Genomic DNA, 15,342 nt, shown 5'->3' with positions numbered 1-15,342 from the left:
ATGTAGGATCTAGTTCCCTGAGCAGGGATCGAACCCGGGCGCCCTGCATTGGGAGCGTGGAGCCTTATCCACTTCACCACCAGGGAAGTCCCTGTATGCAGATTTTTAAAACCTACATTAATTTGTGATTACTTTAACTCGCTCTTCAAACACAGGACTACATATACTTAGATCCACAAATATTATAAATATTTTGATAATGGTGTTTTTTTGTTTTGTTTTTTTATTTGTAGTTATATATGCTTACCTGATTGGTACAGCTGTGTGACTACCTCCCAACCTGGAAAACAGGTGAAGAAGGGAGAGACTAATATACTGTATATGGATCGCCTGTAATGGACCTGGCACGACCCCAGGTATTTTACATAAATTATCCCATATAATTTTCAACAGCCTTGGAAGGTAGATATTATTGTCTCCACTTTACAGGTGGAAAAACAGAGGCTCAGAAAGTTAGGATAACTTATACACAGTCACGGTGAATAGTAGAACTGAGATTCAAATAGAAGCCCTACTCCAGAGCTCCTTCTCTTACTATTACCTCAAAGGAAATTACAGGCAGGGGAGGGATAGGAATGAAAACTTGCGAGGTTCTGGGGCTGCCATGATGTGGGTAGGAAGATGCAGGTCCAAGGGAGCCTTCAGAATTTGAGAGAGGCGAGGGGGGATTACTGGTTGTGGGGACTTCTTGGCTGGCCTGCCCCTTTTCTGGTGTCATTCATTTCCTGCAGCTCTCTGTAGTTCTTTACTACCCTCAGGAGAGAAGCAGGTGTCTCGGTCCCGAAATTAGGAAGAGAAGGGATGACAAGGTCAAGTGATATGCTCAGTGAATCACCTACCAACCCAGAACTAGAACTTCAAACCTCTGCTCTGTAATCCTAGCACCAGGTCAGCGCTGATGCTACTTCCCCGGACTCCAGACCGCTCAGCTCAGAAGCACGCTGGCCCACTCCTGAGGCGGGGAATCTACTGTTTGCTCCTGACAGTGCAGAATGAGGTGGCGATGTGTTCCCACAGGTGCCTTTTTCATCTTGCCAGGCCTTTGCTATTGTTTACCTGGAATTACCTTCTGTGTATAGAGCCCTTACAAGGGCACACCCTGTGTGACAAAGCACTGAGGTGAACGGCAGCTGAGCTGATTTCCTGATTGTGGAGTCTCCTATCTGTCTCTCTGCCTGCCTGCATCTGGGACTCATTTATCAGAGAACGAGAAAGTGTGCTTGTGTGTGTGTGTGTGTGTGTGTGTGTGTGTGTTTCCCACAATCTTTTGGAGACTGTCTTCCTTCTTTCTTTTTTTTTTTAAACTGTGAACTGTTTGTCCTATTAGCATTTCCTGATTGGCAAGCTTATAAACATATTCCACAACCTCTACAAATACACATTTTCTCATTGCATAATTTCTTTCGATGTGGTATAAGGTGTTTGTCCAGTGAACAGAAACATCTTCAGTTTTTCTCTAATAAGAAGATAAAGTAGTTAAATGTAGACATGTTCAGCAATTAATCAGACTGTCTTCTTTCTGCCCTCCTCTCTGCAGAGGGCTGTGTGTTAGAAAAGGCTGGAGGCGTGGCAGGACAACAAAATAGATCTCCTCACTTATAGGGGAAACGGAAACGGTCAAAAGATTTTTAAAGTACCAGAAGCTCCCCCTTAGAAGGAAAAGCCAAGTGGGGTGAATCACAAAGATGGGGACTGGTCCCTGGAAATGCAGTGTGACTGACAACAGTAAAAACAAAGTATTTGAAACAAGCCCCAAGCAGCACATACAGGCATCTTTGGTGTGTCCATCAGGTAGGAGAAAATAAATGGATCAGAGGCAACTCTGTTTTCAGAGCAGGTGGTGATTGTATGTTCTTGGCCTTTCCTTTTTTGTTTGTAATAACCCACAGTGCCCAGCGTGTCACTGATATTCAATCAATGAATAAGGGAGTGGACAGCACTTTGCAGGGAGTTGATGTTGGGAGGCAGCAAAGGAGCTAAAAAGCCATTGGCCTTTCCTTCCTATCAATAATCTTTATTATGGGCTTGGGAAATTGCTGTTGGTTAGTAATCCCAGGAAGAGAAGATAGCCAGCAAGAGAGAATATAATTATATATATATTATTTCCGGACTTTGGAGGTTTGCACGTGGTGGATGCAGGGTTATGGAATCAGGAATGTGATAAGTAAAATGATCATTATAATAAAAACAAAATGTCTCGAATTTGTATAACACCTCAAAGGGCATAAAATGTGTTCATGTCTGTAATGATATTTAAAATCTGATGCTGTCTGTGACGTGAGCACCGCATCTCGTGCCTAGGAGTCCTGGGGCTGCGTGTCTTGCGTTCCATGTCCTCCCCTACGGAGCAAGCTTTTCAGGAGAAGCCAAGATACAATTTAGGCTTCCTCATCTCTACTGCATATCACGTATATTTCAGGAATTCTCAAAGAGGTAAAAACTCCTGACAGGTAAAAATAAGCAAGAAGAGCTGATAACGCTCTGTCCTGTCGTCAAAAGATTTTGTTTAAACATGGTCAGGACTCCCAGGCAGCATGGCAGGGCCTCTCTTTTTATGGTTCAAAGTGCATTTCAAGCCTTAGGTCTCTAGGAAGGTGGAAGAGGGTGCAGATCAGCCCAGTCACAATCCTTCCATATCTGAGAAGTACGGGAGGACGAGGGGTTCTCTCTGGCTACCTCCTCTCCTCTCCGCCTTATCTGCTCCAGGAGATATCCCTGGGCATAAGGTGAGTTATCTGTGCAAGTCTGATTCTCTGGGTTTAAAGAGCAAGCCCTTTCATCTACTTGTCCTCTCACGAGTGCACTGCAGGAGAAAGGTAGAGCCTGAGGCGCTCGGCAGGGCGACTCTAATGATTAGGCCAGTGCTCTGTCCGCTGGGGGTTCTGGCCCTTTCCTGAGCCCCGGACTCACAGTGGAAGATCGCTAGTGCTGGAAACCAGGCCCTTTTCCCCAAAATGGAAGATAGAAATAGGCTTGGGCTCAGATCCAGGAAAATGAACAGACAAAGAAAATGATCCTGGATTCCATCACCTGGTGAGTACTGGAAACCATTTCTGATTCGACACTCATATTCAGAAAGCATTTTGAAGACAGACATGCAGACGTGCCCCTAGGTGACCTCGGAGAACACACAGATTCTACTCACCTGTTCTTTCCAATTTATGGTCTATTTGTTGGTGAAATTTAGTTTCAGCCTTGTGGTTTCCATGATTGTTTTGCATTCTGACATAATTCCTTCTTGACACTATGTGTCTTGTGCATTTGAATGGCAAGGACATACACGTAATGAAGTAGTTTATTATTTATTTATTGGGCTGCATTGGGTTTTCATTGCCGCGCACGGGCTTTCTCTAGTTGCAGCAAGCGGAGGCTACACTTCATTGCGGTGCATGGACTTCTCGTTGCGGTGGCTTCTCTTGTTGAATGGGCTCTAGGCACGCGGGCTTCAGTAGTTGTGGCTCGCGGGCTCAGTAGTTGTGGCTCATGAGCTTAGTTGCTCTGCGGCATGTGGGATCTTCCCGGACCAGGGCTCGAACCCGTGTCCCCTGCATGGGCAGGTGGATTCTTAACCACTGCGTCACCAGGGAAGTCCCAATGAAGTAGGTTAAAGAACATTGGGTTTGTAGTTAAAAGACTGAGGTATGGGAAATTACCTGGTGCTCCAGTGGTTAGGATTCTGGACTTTCACTGCTGAGGGTGCGGGTTCAATCCCTGGTCGGGAAATTAAGATCCCGCAAACTGTACGGCCAAAAGAAAGAAAAAAGTCTGGGGTATGAAACCTTTCTCTGACATTTATTTACTTGCCTTTTGTTTTTTTAAAAACCCTAATTCAGAACTTAATCTCTCTGAGCCTCAGTTTCCTCCTGTGTGTGAAAGTGGCTAGCCTAGCATGATACATGCACACTGTAGCTCATCAATATATGTTTATTGGATCTGAAAACAGGAAGGACAGATCGGTTTTCGGAAAGTAATTCTGGAATCCTCTAGATCTGAGCAGTTCTTTTCTATCTTGCTTCCAACTTAACATTGTCACTCCATTAAGTGAAGTTTTTGGCTGGACAGTTCAGGGGTAAGGATGATGGGGGAAGAGAAGGGAAGGCTGAGTGACAGAGCCAGGAGGCAGATGGTCTCTGTCTCGGGGTGCCACCTCCACATATTTTATCTTCCTCACTTTGGGTCTTTGTGTCCTCTGCCCCATAGCCCACAGCTAATAACCCCCTTGACCCAGTGCAGTGCCCAGCTAGGCAGCGGGGCACTTGTCTGTATGAAGATAATATGGCTGGCAGATCCACTTGTGCAGAGATGCAGGTGGTAAGATTGAGGGTGAGGCAGGCATAACAGATTTAATCACACCTTATGGGAATGGGACCATGTGTCATACAGTCTTTCGAGGAACTTCTCACAACACATAGGCAGACAGAGTACAGGAGAATGCATCTAAAATTTTTTTTTTTTTTTTTGGCCTCAACCTGTGGCATGCGCGATCTTAGTTCCCGGACCAGGGATGAAACCCCTGCCCCCTGCAGTGGAAGCTTGGAGTCTTAACCACTGGACCACCAGGGAAGTCCCTGCATCTAATTTTTAAAGTTCTATTTGTAGATGAATTTTGGTAAGAAGAGTTTCTTCTGGACACTCACAAGTAAATCGCTGTTTATGTCTGGGACATTATTATGCTAACTGCACAGAAATGTCACTCATCAGAGTTGTGTTATTATTGCAAACAGAACTGTCTTTCTTTGTGTGTAATAAAACAGATGCAAAGATGCAGTGTGCATTGTACTTACATTGTAAATATGTGTAAGAATTTGGAGGGCTACTATGAATACTTAGTTCAATTCCAGTTGTGATCATTCACTTCTTTTTTTTTTTTTTTTTACATCTTTATTGGAGTATAATTGCTTTACAATGGTGTGTTAGTTTCTGCTTTATAACAAAGTGAATCAGCTATACGTATACATATGTCCCCATATCCTCTCCCTCTTGCATCTCCCTCCCACCCTACCTATCCCACCCCTCTAGGTGGTCACAAAGCACCGAGCTGATCTCCCTGTGCTATGCGGCTGCTTCCCACTAGCTATCTACCTTACGTTTGGTAGTGTATATATGTCCATGCCTCTCTCTCGCTTTGTTACAGCTTACCCTTCCCCCTCCCCATATCCTCAAGTCCATTCTCTAGTAGGTCTGTGTCTTTATTCCTGTCTTACCCCTAGGTTCTTCATGACATTTTTTTTTCTTAAATTCCATGTATATGTGTTAGCATACGGTATTTGTCTCTCTCTTTCTGACTTACTTCACTCTATATGACAGACTCTAGGTCTATCCACCTCATTACAAATAGCTCAATTTCGTTTCTTTTTATGGCTGAGTAATATTCCATTGTATATATGTGCCACATCTTCTTTATCCATTCATCCGATGATGAACACTTAGGTTGTTTCCATCTCTGGGCTATTGTAAATAGAGCTGCAATGAACATTTTGGTACATGGCTCTTTTTGAATTATGGTTTTCTCAGGGTATATGCCCAGGGGTGGGATTACTGGGTCATGATCATTCACTTCTATGGTCTCTAGACTGCAGTCTTGAAAAAATCTGGGGTGGATTTCGCTTCCCATTTTATTCTCATTCTCTTCCTGTTTGTATCTCCTTCATACTGCTCTGTGTCCCTCTAGATTCTCGATTTGGGGGGCGGGGGAACTAAATCTTTTTTTTTTTTCTTTGCAGTATGCGGGCCTCTTACTGCTGCGGTCTCTCCCGCCACGGAGCACAGGCTCCGGACGCGCAGACCCAGCGGCCATGGCCCACGGGCCCAGCCGCTCCGCGTCACGCGGGATCCTCCCAGACCGGGGCACGAACCCATGTCCCCTGCATCGGCAGGCGGACTCTCAACCACTGCGCCACCAGGGAAGCCCGGAACTAAATCTTTTAATATGCTAACAGAGTCAGGAGCAAATGAAAAGAGAAAAAATAAGGAAGGATAACCACAAATGAGGCAATAATATTGTTTTAATTAGAGCCCTGCCTGAGAGATTTGGCACCATACGTATGTGTAAACTTTAGGCAAGCTATGTACATATTTTCCACTGTCAAATATAGTTATCAGAATTAACAATTTCACAACCTCACTCGACCCTTGGTTCCAATGCCCTGCGTGTAGTAATACATGGCACTAAAGAGAGAACTTGAAATCTGCCAACTCTTTATTCACTGTCTGAATTAGCTTTGTATAAAAATGAAATTAAATGTTTTGTTTAGAAAATAAGTGAGACACAGAGAAAATTAGACCTGCTTAACGACCATAGGGGAGGTAGACTTTTCCCACATAACCCACGGACCACAATTGTTCAGACAGGTGCTGTGAACATCTACCTGGGCCCTAGAGCAGGGGTCTCGGGTGGGAGGGGAGCCTTTAAAAATAATTTGAGAAACAGTGGCATGAAAGGATAAGGCATATAGGGTTGTGTTTTACATACTTAAGGACTTTACACTCCAATTAAGAGACGAAGCAGTAGCGAACATATTTTTTTCTTTTAACCCAGTGAGATATAGTTGAAGGGGACAGAGTATTGGTCATTATTGTACAGAAATGTTGGTCAGATACATTCTTCTAATAATCAGATGGGTTAGAATCAAGTGCATAAGAACGGCCATCCCAGAAGGTATTTTCATCTAGCCATGGCTTTTCTTAGCTTGACACAGAATGGGCAGCCAAGTCATGTGGTAATTGAATGTTCGTATTCAACTAATTGCAGAGAGAAAAATGATGTGGAGAGAAATATTGTTCTTACAAGTGATTATAAGAACTTTGTGACCTAAGTGCTTTGAAGGGCTCTGTGTGGTAAGTTTCCTCTGTAGGCGTTCATGGATATAGGGGTCTACCTGGCGCGTATTCCTTAAAAATTCTACATTCATTTGGTATATTATAGATGCTTCTAGCCAAAGCGTAATCTTCGGAAAGGGCTTATTATACAAACATCTGGAAAGCGATTTATTGAGTGGGCCTCGCCACATTATAGGTTTATTTCCTTGCTTCAGCATCCAGTTTCGTTGGGCCGCTATGTGTTGTTAAGCCCAGTCTCTATAAACTGTCTAAGCACAATTACAACTCATGGTGAGAACCTTGCTCAGGAAATGCAATAGAAGGTCACGTTGTATCCCAAGGTGGGTGCTCTGTAGTAAGTGTGATACCCAGGTGAAAGGGTATAGGCATGGACTTGGGGCCTTGGCCACAGGTACGTTTGGCCATGTGCTGTCATCGTGGGCGGCCACCTGAGCAGCTCTACGTGGGGACACGTGCACAGGGCTTTACGTTTCGTGCTCAGGTGTGCGTCAGCACGTGTGTAGTTTGGTTTCTGGGCGGAGCTCGCGAGTTGGAGCCGGCCGCTGCCTGACCCTTTTCTCCTCTTGTAATGCGGTAAGAGAGATTATGCTCCGAGAACCGACTCCCCAGAGAGCCAAACTCGTTTAACTGGCTGCTCCCTGAACGAAAATAATTACATCTGATAAGGCACCGAAAAGGAAGTAAGAGGAAAGGAAAATAAGAATCAGAATGACATTTGCAAATTATGTTTGAATTCTCCCGGCTGAGCTAATGTTTTATTTTTAGGACCTTCTTCGCTCCGCCCTCTCAAGGCTCTCTGTTTCTTGCCCTTTTATGAGTGTTTTCCCTTTCATGCAGTCTTGTGGAATTGTGGGAACTTTCACCTTGCCTTTTTGGCCTGCAAACTCGATGAGATGGACTTTACTATCTTACCATTCATTGCCTTCATAGATCCCTCCCCATGTGCAAGCCCACAGATAAGAATTTCACTTTCTCTCTGTGATGTTCCTTCTCCTGGCTACTCCTCTGTTTACTTAGGTTTCTGTCAACCAGCCACACACCTGTATCTTTTCTGAGCTGTAAGGGGATTGTTTAACTCTCATCCCCTCAGACAAACTCATGCAACTCCAGGAATAGTGAAAAGAGGACAGCTGGCGGGGAGGTTTCTTTACATATGTGTTTCCGGCACTGAGACACTCTGCCTCAATAAGGTATTAGTGGTTATTAGTATTAATAATAAAACACAACATGTAATGTAACAGATGGGACCATAATATGGCTAATGGCACATGTGTACAATATAGTATAATATCATATAAGTTACAATTATGATTTTCTAAAATTTACCTTGTTATTAAATCACTACAGAACTAGATCACATATTCAGTTACCTAGGCAGTGAAAAATCACCATATTTGTTTCAGATCAATCAGAATTAAAGAAGTTGGCTTTGCTGGCCATGGAATCAAGTTAACCAAGGGCAAAATAAAGTTTTTATATACATGGAAGAGCGGTGACCACCAGTTCTCTTCAGAAAGAAAGAATTGGGTTTTTGGAAATATATGCTGATTATATAGAATTCTATAGAAATATAAGCTGATTATATAGAATTCTATAGAAATATATGCTGATGATATAGAATATAATCATGTAAAGAATCTCTGGTCAGGTAAGCAAGAAACTCACAACTATAGTTTACTTGGAGGAGAATTGGGAACTGGACAGATGGAGAAGGAGGGGGTGGGGAAAAGATTTTCATGGTATACCATCTTATATTTTTATTTTTGGATCATATGAACATATTTCTTTTTTGTTAAAATAAAAAGAGAGGAAGAGAAGATGGCTTAGTCCTGACGCTTGCTTTCATCCACGTATTGGTAAGAATGAGTGTCTGTGTCTATCTGTATATGATGGGTAGGGAAAGCTCTGAGAGTTGCAGAATTAAATAGTTTTATTGATAACTGCCATCTGCTCACTGGTAGTGAGAATGCGGTAGAGGGATGTTTCAGAGAAGGAAAGCAAATGCATAACTCATCTCTCTTGAAATCTGCCAACTATGGATTCATTGTCTGAATTAGTTTTGTATAAAAATGAAATTAAGTGTTTTGTTTAAAAATTAGGGGATACACAGAAAAAGAAAATTAGACCTTCTTAAGGACTGTAAGAGAGATAGATCTTGGGCTTTCCTGGTGGCGCAGTGGTTGAGAGTCCGCCTGCCGATGCAGGGGACACGGGTTTGTGCCCCGGTCCGGGAAGATCCCACATGCCGCGGAGCGACTGGGCCCGTGAGCCATGGCCGCTGAGCCTGCGCGTCCGGAGTCTGTGCTCCGCAACGGGAGAGGCCACAACAGTGAGAGGCCCGCGTACCGCAAAAAAAAAAACAAAACAAAAAACGTTCTTCCAGTTTGAATGTCAGATAGTTGGATAGAGATGAATTGGTGGCTTGGAGCGTTCCAGGTACCTGTGTACTTAATAACTAGTTATTTGGAGAAGTGTTTTAAAATTCTCTGTGTGCTCCATTTTATTTTAGTTTTTCGGAACAACTCAATCCTTGGGGATTATTCTCTAGTGCTCTTTGCATCCTCTGAGGGTCAAGCGCTGAACTGGACTGCTGTGTGGCAATGGGAGATGAGAGGCGCATGACGCGGATGCTGTTGGAATGCAGTCTCAGTGACAAGTTGTGTAGTAAGTACAGATGATATAGAGATCTGCCGTCTGAGTTTAGGATGATGGAGATTAAGATCTGAATAGATTCTGGAAGGAAGATCATTTGATTTCTAATAGAAATGAAGCAATGGTGAGAATTGAATTGGCACTAGTGGCTTTGGGTGGAGGGGGGAGAGTGGCAATCATAGATCCAGATGTGCTGCATCCTCGAACTCAGTAGGAAAAATGAGAGACGAGGTGCACAGCATACTTCATGGGCTAAGAGACAGGGACATTGGGATTTCAGACCAGGGAGTTGATCCCGATTGTGGTAGAGGGATCAGCAGGAAGAGATGATCGTGTGGGGTGAGCTGAAGACTGATGGGTAGGGGAAGTCAGGTTAGGCTGCTTCTTCAATCTCTTCTCTACTTCCTTGATTTCCTACCTAGTTGTCCAGGAGCAGCAGTATGAAATCATCATCATCCCAACCCTTCTGGTTGGGATCTTCCTCATTCTCCTTGGGGTCATCCTGTGGCTTTTCATCAGAGAACAAAGAGAGCAACAGCAGTCTCCTGGACTACGAGGTAAAGTTCAAACCGGGGCTGGGCAGTGGCTCGGGGAAGATGGAGATTGTAGAAAATGAGGCACAAGCCTCAATGAGCCCAAGTCTAGAGGACCCTGCAATGAAATAGTGGGTATGGGTCCCCTCCTGTGTAGTTGAGAGGGAGGTGAGCTCTTCTCAAGGAAATGTAATGTATGCTTGTTAGCTGAAAGAAGAGTAGGCAAGAGAGGCCTCCTGTAACCTGTTTCTGTCTTCTTCGTCCTATGGCACTATCAAATCTTTGGCCATGTGAGTGTCTAAGGACTGGGGAGCAAGGCTTGGGTAAAGCCCAGAGCTTTGTAACCAGCTTGGAAGGATGACATTTTACTCTACAATGCATTACAGCCCTACCCTGTGCTTCTGGAATTTAGGATGTAAAGGAGTAGCCTTCATAATAGTCCTTGAAGCATTAGGTAGGAGGTGATAATGTGCTATTCTGGGGTACCACTGAGCATATAATGGAAGAGAATCAGCTCATACAGGAAACTCAAAGAAAAAAGAAGGAAAAAAATATCCTGACAGTAAATGAAACTCTACAGTGGCTGACCCCTAATCCTTCTCTAAACTGTATCCCAAGTCTCTTATAATTCACTCTTACAAAAAACTTCTCAAAGAACTTGTCTAAACTCACTCTCACTACTTCTACTTGTCATGTTCTCTTCTGAACAAACTAAAACAAGGCTTCCCCCACCCCTCCCCGCAATCCACCAAAAGAACTCTTTCCAAGATCACCAGTGTCAACTCTGTTGGGTCTTCATCCTACTTGACCTGTCAAAAGCATTTGACACTATTTTGCACTTCCTCCTTCTTGAAAAACCTTTTTCTTTCCTTTTAAATCTACAGTCACTTCGAAACTGATCTCATTTTCAGTCTTATGGATTCAATTATTTTCTCAATTCTGACTATAGTCCCCTTGAACTCAGATTTTTATACTAAACCACCTACTTTGCAGTTTGGACCTAGTACACATCTAAAACGTAATGTGTGTAAAACAAAGGTCCTGAAATTCCCTCACAATGTCCTCTCCCAACAGGCTTCCCTATCTTAGTAAATGGCAAGCCCAGCTCCCTATATGTTCAGTCTAAAATCTTGAAGATGTCCTTGACCCCTCTTTCTGTCACACTCCGTCTCTAGTCCATTAGCAAATCCTGTTAACTATGTCTTCAAAATAGACTCAAGCCACCCTCACCTCTCATAGATAATTGTAATACACTCTTAAGTGGTTTCCCCACTTCTGCCTGTATCCTTTTATGCTCTATTGTCCCAGAGCAGCAGAATGATTCTTTTAAGGCATAAGTCAGTCCTGTCAATTCTCTGCATGAAACCCCCAGTTGCTTCTCAACTTAGAATGAAAAAAGACAAAATTCTTTTTAAAAATAATTAATTAATTAATTAACTTTTTGGGCTGTGTTGGGTCTTTGTTGCTGCACGCGGGCTTTCTCTAGTTGTGGTGAGCTGGGGCTACTCTTCGTTGCGGTGCGCGGACTTCTCATTGCGGTGGCTTCTCTTGTTGCGGAGCATGGGCTCTAGGCACACGGGCTTCAGTAGTTGTGCCTTGTGGGCGCTATAGCACAGGCTCAGTAGTTGTGGCGCACGGGGTTAGTTGCTCGGTGGCATATGGGATCTTCTTGGACCAGGGCTCGAACCTGTGTGCCCTGCATGGGCAGGTGGATTCTTAGCCACTGTGCCACCAGGGAAGTACAAGACAAATTTCTTTTAATGGTCTTACATGATCTGGGCCCTCTCTGGCCTCATCTCCTGTAACCCTCCAGTTTTCCCCTTGGTTCCAGGGGCACTGATTTCATTACTCTTCCTCAAATATGTCAAAAATGCTCCTTCCTCAACCTCTGCACTTCTTCCTGATACCAGTATGGTTTGCTCTCAAATTGCTTCTATTTCTCAAAAGTCATCTTCTCAGAAAGACCTTTCCTGACCTTCAAACATAAAATTGCATAAGTGATGCTCCTTCTTCCCCTCTTTTCCTCCATAACACTCCTTACCTAGTATATTATTATCTGCTTCCTCTCTCCTACCACTAGATGGTAATCTTCATGAGAATCTGGACTTTGCCTCTTCCTATCACCTAGAACAGTGCCTGGCACAGAGGAGGTGATATTTGTTGAATAAATGGATGAATAAAGATTTAATAAAAAGAATGAATCTCTCTTCTCTAATGGAGAAAATCTCATTTAGAAAGGGGGAAAGTACCAAAAGAATTTTTTGATTGAGACTCTTGGAAATATGGAATAATTTGATTTGGGGGACAACTTGAGGGAGGAGTAACTTTCGCTCAGAGTTGAGTAGTTATCCATACCTACCCTCCACCTTGGGAAGCTGTTTGATTGACTTTAATGAGAGTCTCCACTGGCAGTTACCACCACATTTAGGTGTCTGTGGTTTGAATACCTATTCAGTAACTTCCTTAATTGTCTTCATACTATACTCATACTGAACTGTAATCCTGAGGAAGACTGAAATGAAATGTCGTTACCCATTTTCAGAGGTCCATCTCCAGTTGTCTTAGAAGTAATGGGATTATTACATAAATTCTGCAAGGTTTGTATTGATGCTGGTTCATAGGGAAGCATCAGAAGGTATCCTCACATTGGCCAGAGAGAAAATTGCTGAAGGGACTCCTTGATGGTTTGTTCCAGGTTCTGCTTTCTTGGAGTCCCTGGGCCAGGAAAAAGCTTGTTGGTACCACCTCTTTGTTTTAGGTGTTGCCCACGTGCCTGCATCTAGGGGCCTAAGCTGGGAAGCAGCAAGACCTGAAGGAAGTGTGTTTGTACCACTTAAGGAGACATCGGTGGAAAGCCTTCTACGAACTTCCACACATGCCCTGGCTAAGCTGCAGGTGCCCCGGGAGCACCTCCCTGAAGTTCTGGAGCAAATCCACAATGGTAGTTTTGGGACCATTTACCGAGCCAAGATGTATACTGGGGACCCTGATGAGCCCAAGAGTGTTGTCCTCAAGGCTTTAAAAGGTAAAAGGAGAAGTGTTGGACTTCCTTTCCTCTTTTAACTTGTTTTTACTGTGAGCCCTCAACAGTGAATGCTAACAGGCTTTGCAGACATTAAGATGTTAATCAACAGACAGTTGTGGTCACAATTGGGCACAGAATAAGAAGGGAATAGAAAGTAAAAACTCTGAAACAGAAAGGTTCTTCTTTGGGTCTTTCCCTAGCTCAACCTTGCCTATCAAGGCTGTTAAAACTGATTTTTCCATATTAGATATTACTTGAATGAGGATTTTGTGGTTGTTTCTTCATTTTTCTTCACTGTTTTGATATCTTTTCCAGTTACTGCATTTTTCTTCTTTTTGCTGATACTCATTGATATGGACGAGTAATGATGGATACGTAAAACAGAACAAGGATAGGATTAGCAAGAATATTAATCCAAAGGTCTAGAAGTAGTAATATGTTAATGTGTGATAATATTTTAATGTGAACAGAACACTTGTCTATTAGGCAGAAGAAAGCCCACCAGTTCTAAACACCTACGGTTCTATGTTACCTTTGACAAAAGATCAGTGACATTGAAGATCATCTTCTAATTGATTCTCTTTCTTTTTACCTTTTGTCTACACTCACTCCCCTTTGGAGCCTTGAAATTTATCATCTGAGGTTGCTTCCTGACTTGAGCCCCCATTTTATTGGTGATACTCTGACTGCTCACTCCCCATGGTTCTTCTGTCCTCCACAGAACCAGCTGGGCTCCAAGAGGTGCAGGAGTTCTTAGGGCAAATCCAGTTCTATCAGTACCTGGGGAAGCACAAGAACCTGGTACAGCTGGAAGGCTGCTGCACAGAAGGGCTGCCGCTCTATATGGTGTTGGAGGATGTGGCCCAGGGGGACCTGCTCAGCTTTCTCTGGACCTGTCGCCGGGTAAGTGGTAGGGTAGAGGTGTTGGGAAGGAAGGGCATGACCTGGCTTATTAGCTGTTCACATGTCAATTAGCCTGACAAATGAGAGAGACATTATAATAGCATAACAGAGTGATTATCACCAACCAATAGAATTTTTAGTGATGATGGAATATCTGCTCTGTCCAATATGGTAGCCACTAATCACATGTGGCTACAGAACCCTTGAAATGAGGCTGATATGATTAAGAAACTGAATTTTCAAATTTATTTAATTTTAAATAATATATGTTTAAATAGGCATATGTGGGTAATGGCTACCATATTGGGCAGTGCAGATTTAGAGAATGGACTTTGGGCTCCATCTCCTACAAGCTACGTGACTTTGGGCAAATCACCTCTCTGAGTCTGAGTTTTTGGAATCTGTAAAGTGGGAGTAATAATAAATACTTATTAAAATTCAAGGAAATTATGTCTGTAAAAACATAGTGATTGGAACATATTAAGCACTCAAAATGGTAGCTGTTTTAATGATAATTGCATAACAACCTAACTACTGTTAGTAATCATTTTGTTGTTAGTGTCAAGTATATTTTCCATTCTGTAACATCACCCTAGTGTGCCGAGGCTGAGTTAAGGAGAATTTCAGCCTGCAAGTTTGTATATCTCCGATTCATATTTTGAAAAATTTAAATGTTCAGAAATTTCCAGGCTAAAGTGCAAGTCCTACTCCTTACAATTTCACCACTTCTCTATCTACTCCTCTTTCTGAAGTGCTCCGTGTTTTCCTAGTTAGCTCGTCACTTGCTGCTGAACAAAGTTCAATATTAATCAAGCCTCCTAGGTAGGCTGATCATTGTATTACTAAATGTGTATGAAAAAGAGACCTTGTTGACTTCTTCCACCCAGTGATGCAAATAGGACAATGTGCACATCATGAGATTTTAAACTTTTTAAGAGGTTATCCATCTGTCACTTGGTCTGTGCCCTAACCTCACGTGTTTCTTTTTATTTTTCAGACTGCATGCCTCTCTATTTCAGATTGTTTTCACATGCTTTTCTCATTACACCAGACTTCTCTCCCTTTCCCTTCTTTGTAGGGTCAATGGCCACTCACTCTTCGGATCTCGTCAAGAGCTTTCCTTGCTTCTCCAACTGAATGAGCTCTCTTTCCTCCACCATCATATGATCTCTTTTACATTTCTTTCATGGCACTTATAGATATGTAACCATGTATTTATGTGTGATTATTTTATTTTGATTCACATGTGTTTGCCACAGTATAAGCTCCAGAAGGCGTAGACATATTTATTTTGCTCACTTTTGTATTCTGAGGTCCTAAGATGGAATCTGGCACATAGTAGGCATTCAGTCAAGATGTGTTGAGTTAATGTGCTTAATTAATCTCTCT

General features: G+C 43.0%; 1 protein-coding gene across 5 annotated transcripts in view; it reads left to right on the top strand.

Annotated features, from left to right (window-relative positions):
• STYK1 (serine/threonine/tyrosine kinase 1) overlaps positions 1 to 15,342 on the top strand; it is a 55,480-nt gene that overhangs the window by 27,591 nt on the left and 12,547 nt on the right. For 2 of the 5 annotated variants that reach the window (XM_067695698.1, XM_067695694.1), the window contains exons 2-5: positions 9,350 to 9,504; positions 9,915 to 10,049; positions 12,784 to 13,050; positions 13,772 to 13,953. In XM_067695698.1, the coding sequence (XP_067551799.1) occupies positions 9,441 to 9,504; positions 9,915 to 10,049; positions 12,784 to 13,050; positions 13,772 to 13,953 (648 nt within the window). In that variant the 5' untranslated portion in view covers positions 9,350 to 9,440. Of the gene's footprint in view, positions 1 to 233; positions 357 to 882; positions 1,018 to 4,490; positions 4,610 to 9,349; positions 9,505 to 9,914; positions 10,050 to 12,783; positions 13,051 to 13,771; positions 13,954 to 15,342 lie in introns of all 5 variants that reach the window. The other 3 variants (XM_067695696.1, XM_067695697.1, XM_067695695.1) reach the window with 3 other exon arrangements.

The sequence above is a fragment of the Pseudorca crassidens genome, chromosome 11 (genome assembly GCF_039906515.1).
Source record: "Pseudorca crassidens isolate mPseCra1 chromosome 11, mPseCra1.hap1, whole genome shotgun sequence".
NCBI lineage: Eukaryota > Metazoa > Chordata > Mammalia > Artiodactyla > Delphinidae > Pseudorca > Pseudorca crassidens.
Note: the sequence above shows the minus strand (reverse complement) of the source record. Positions and strands in the feature narration are given on the sequence as shown.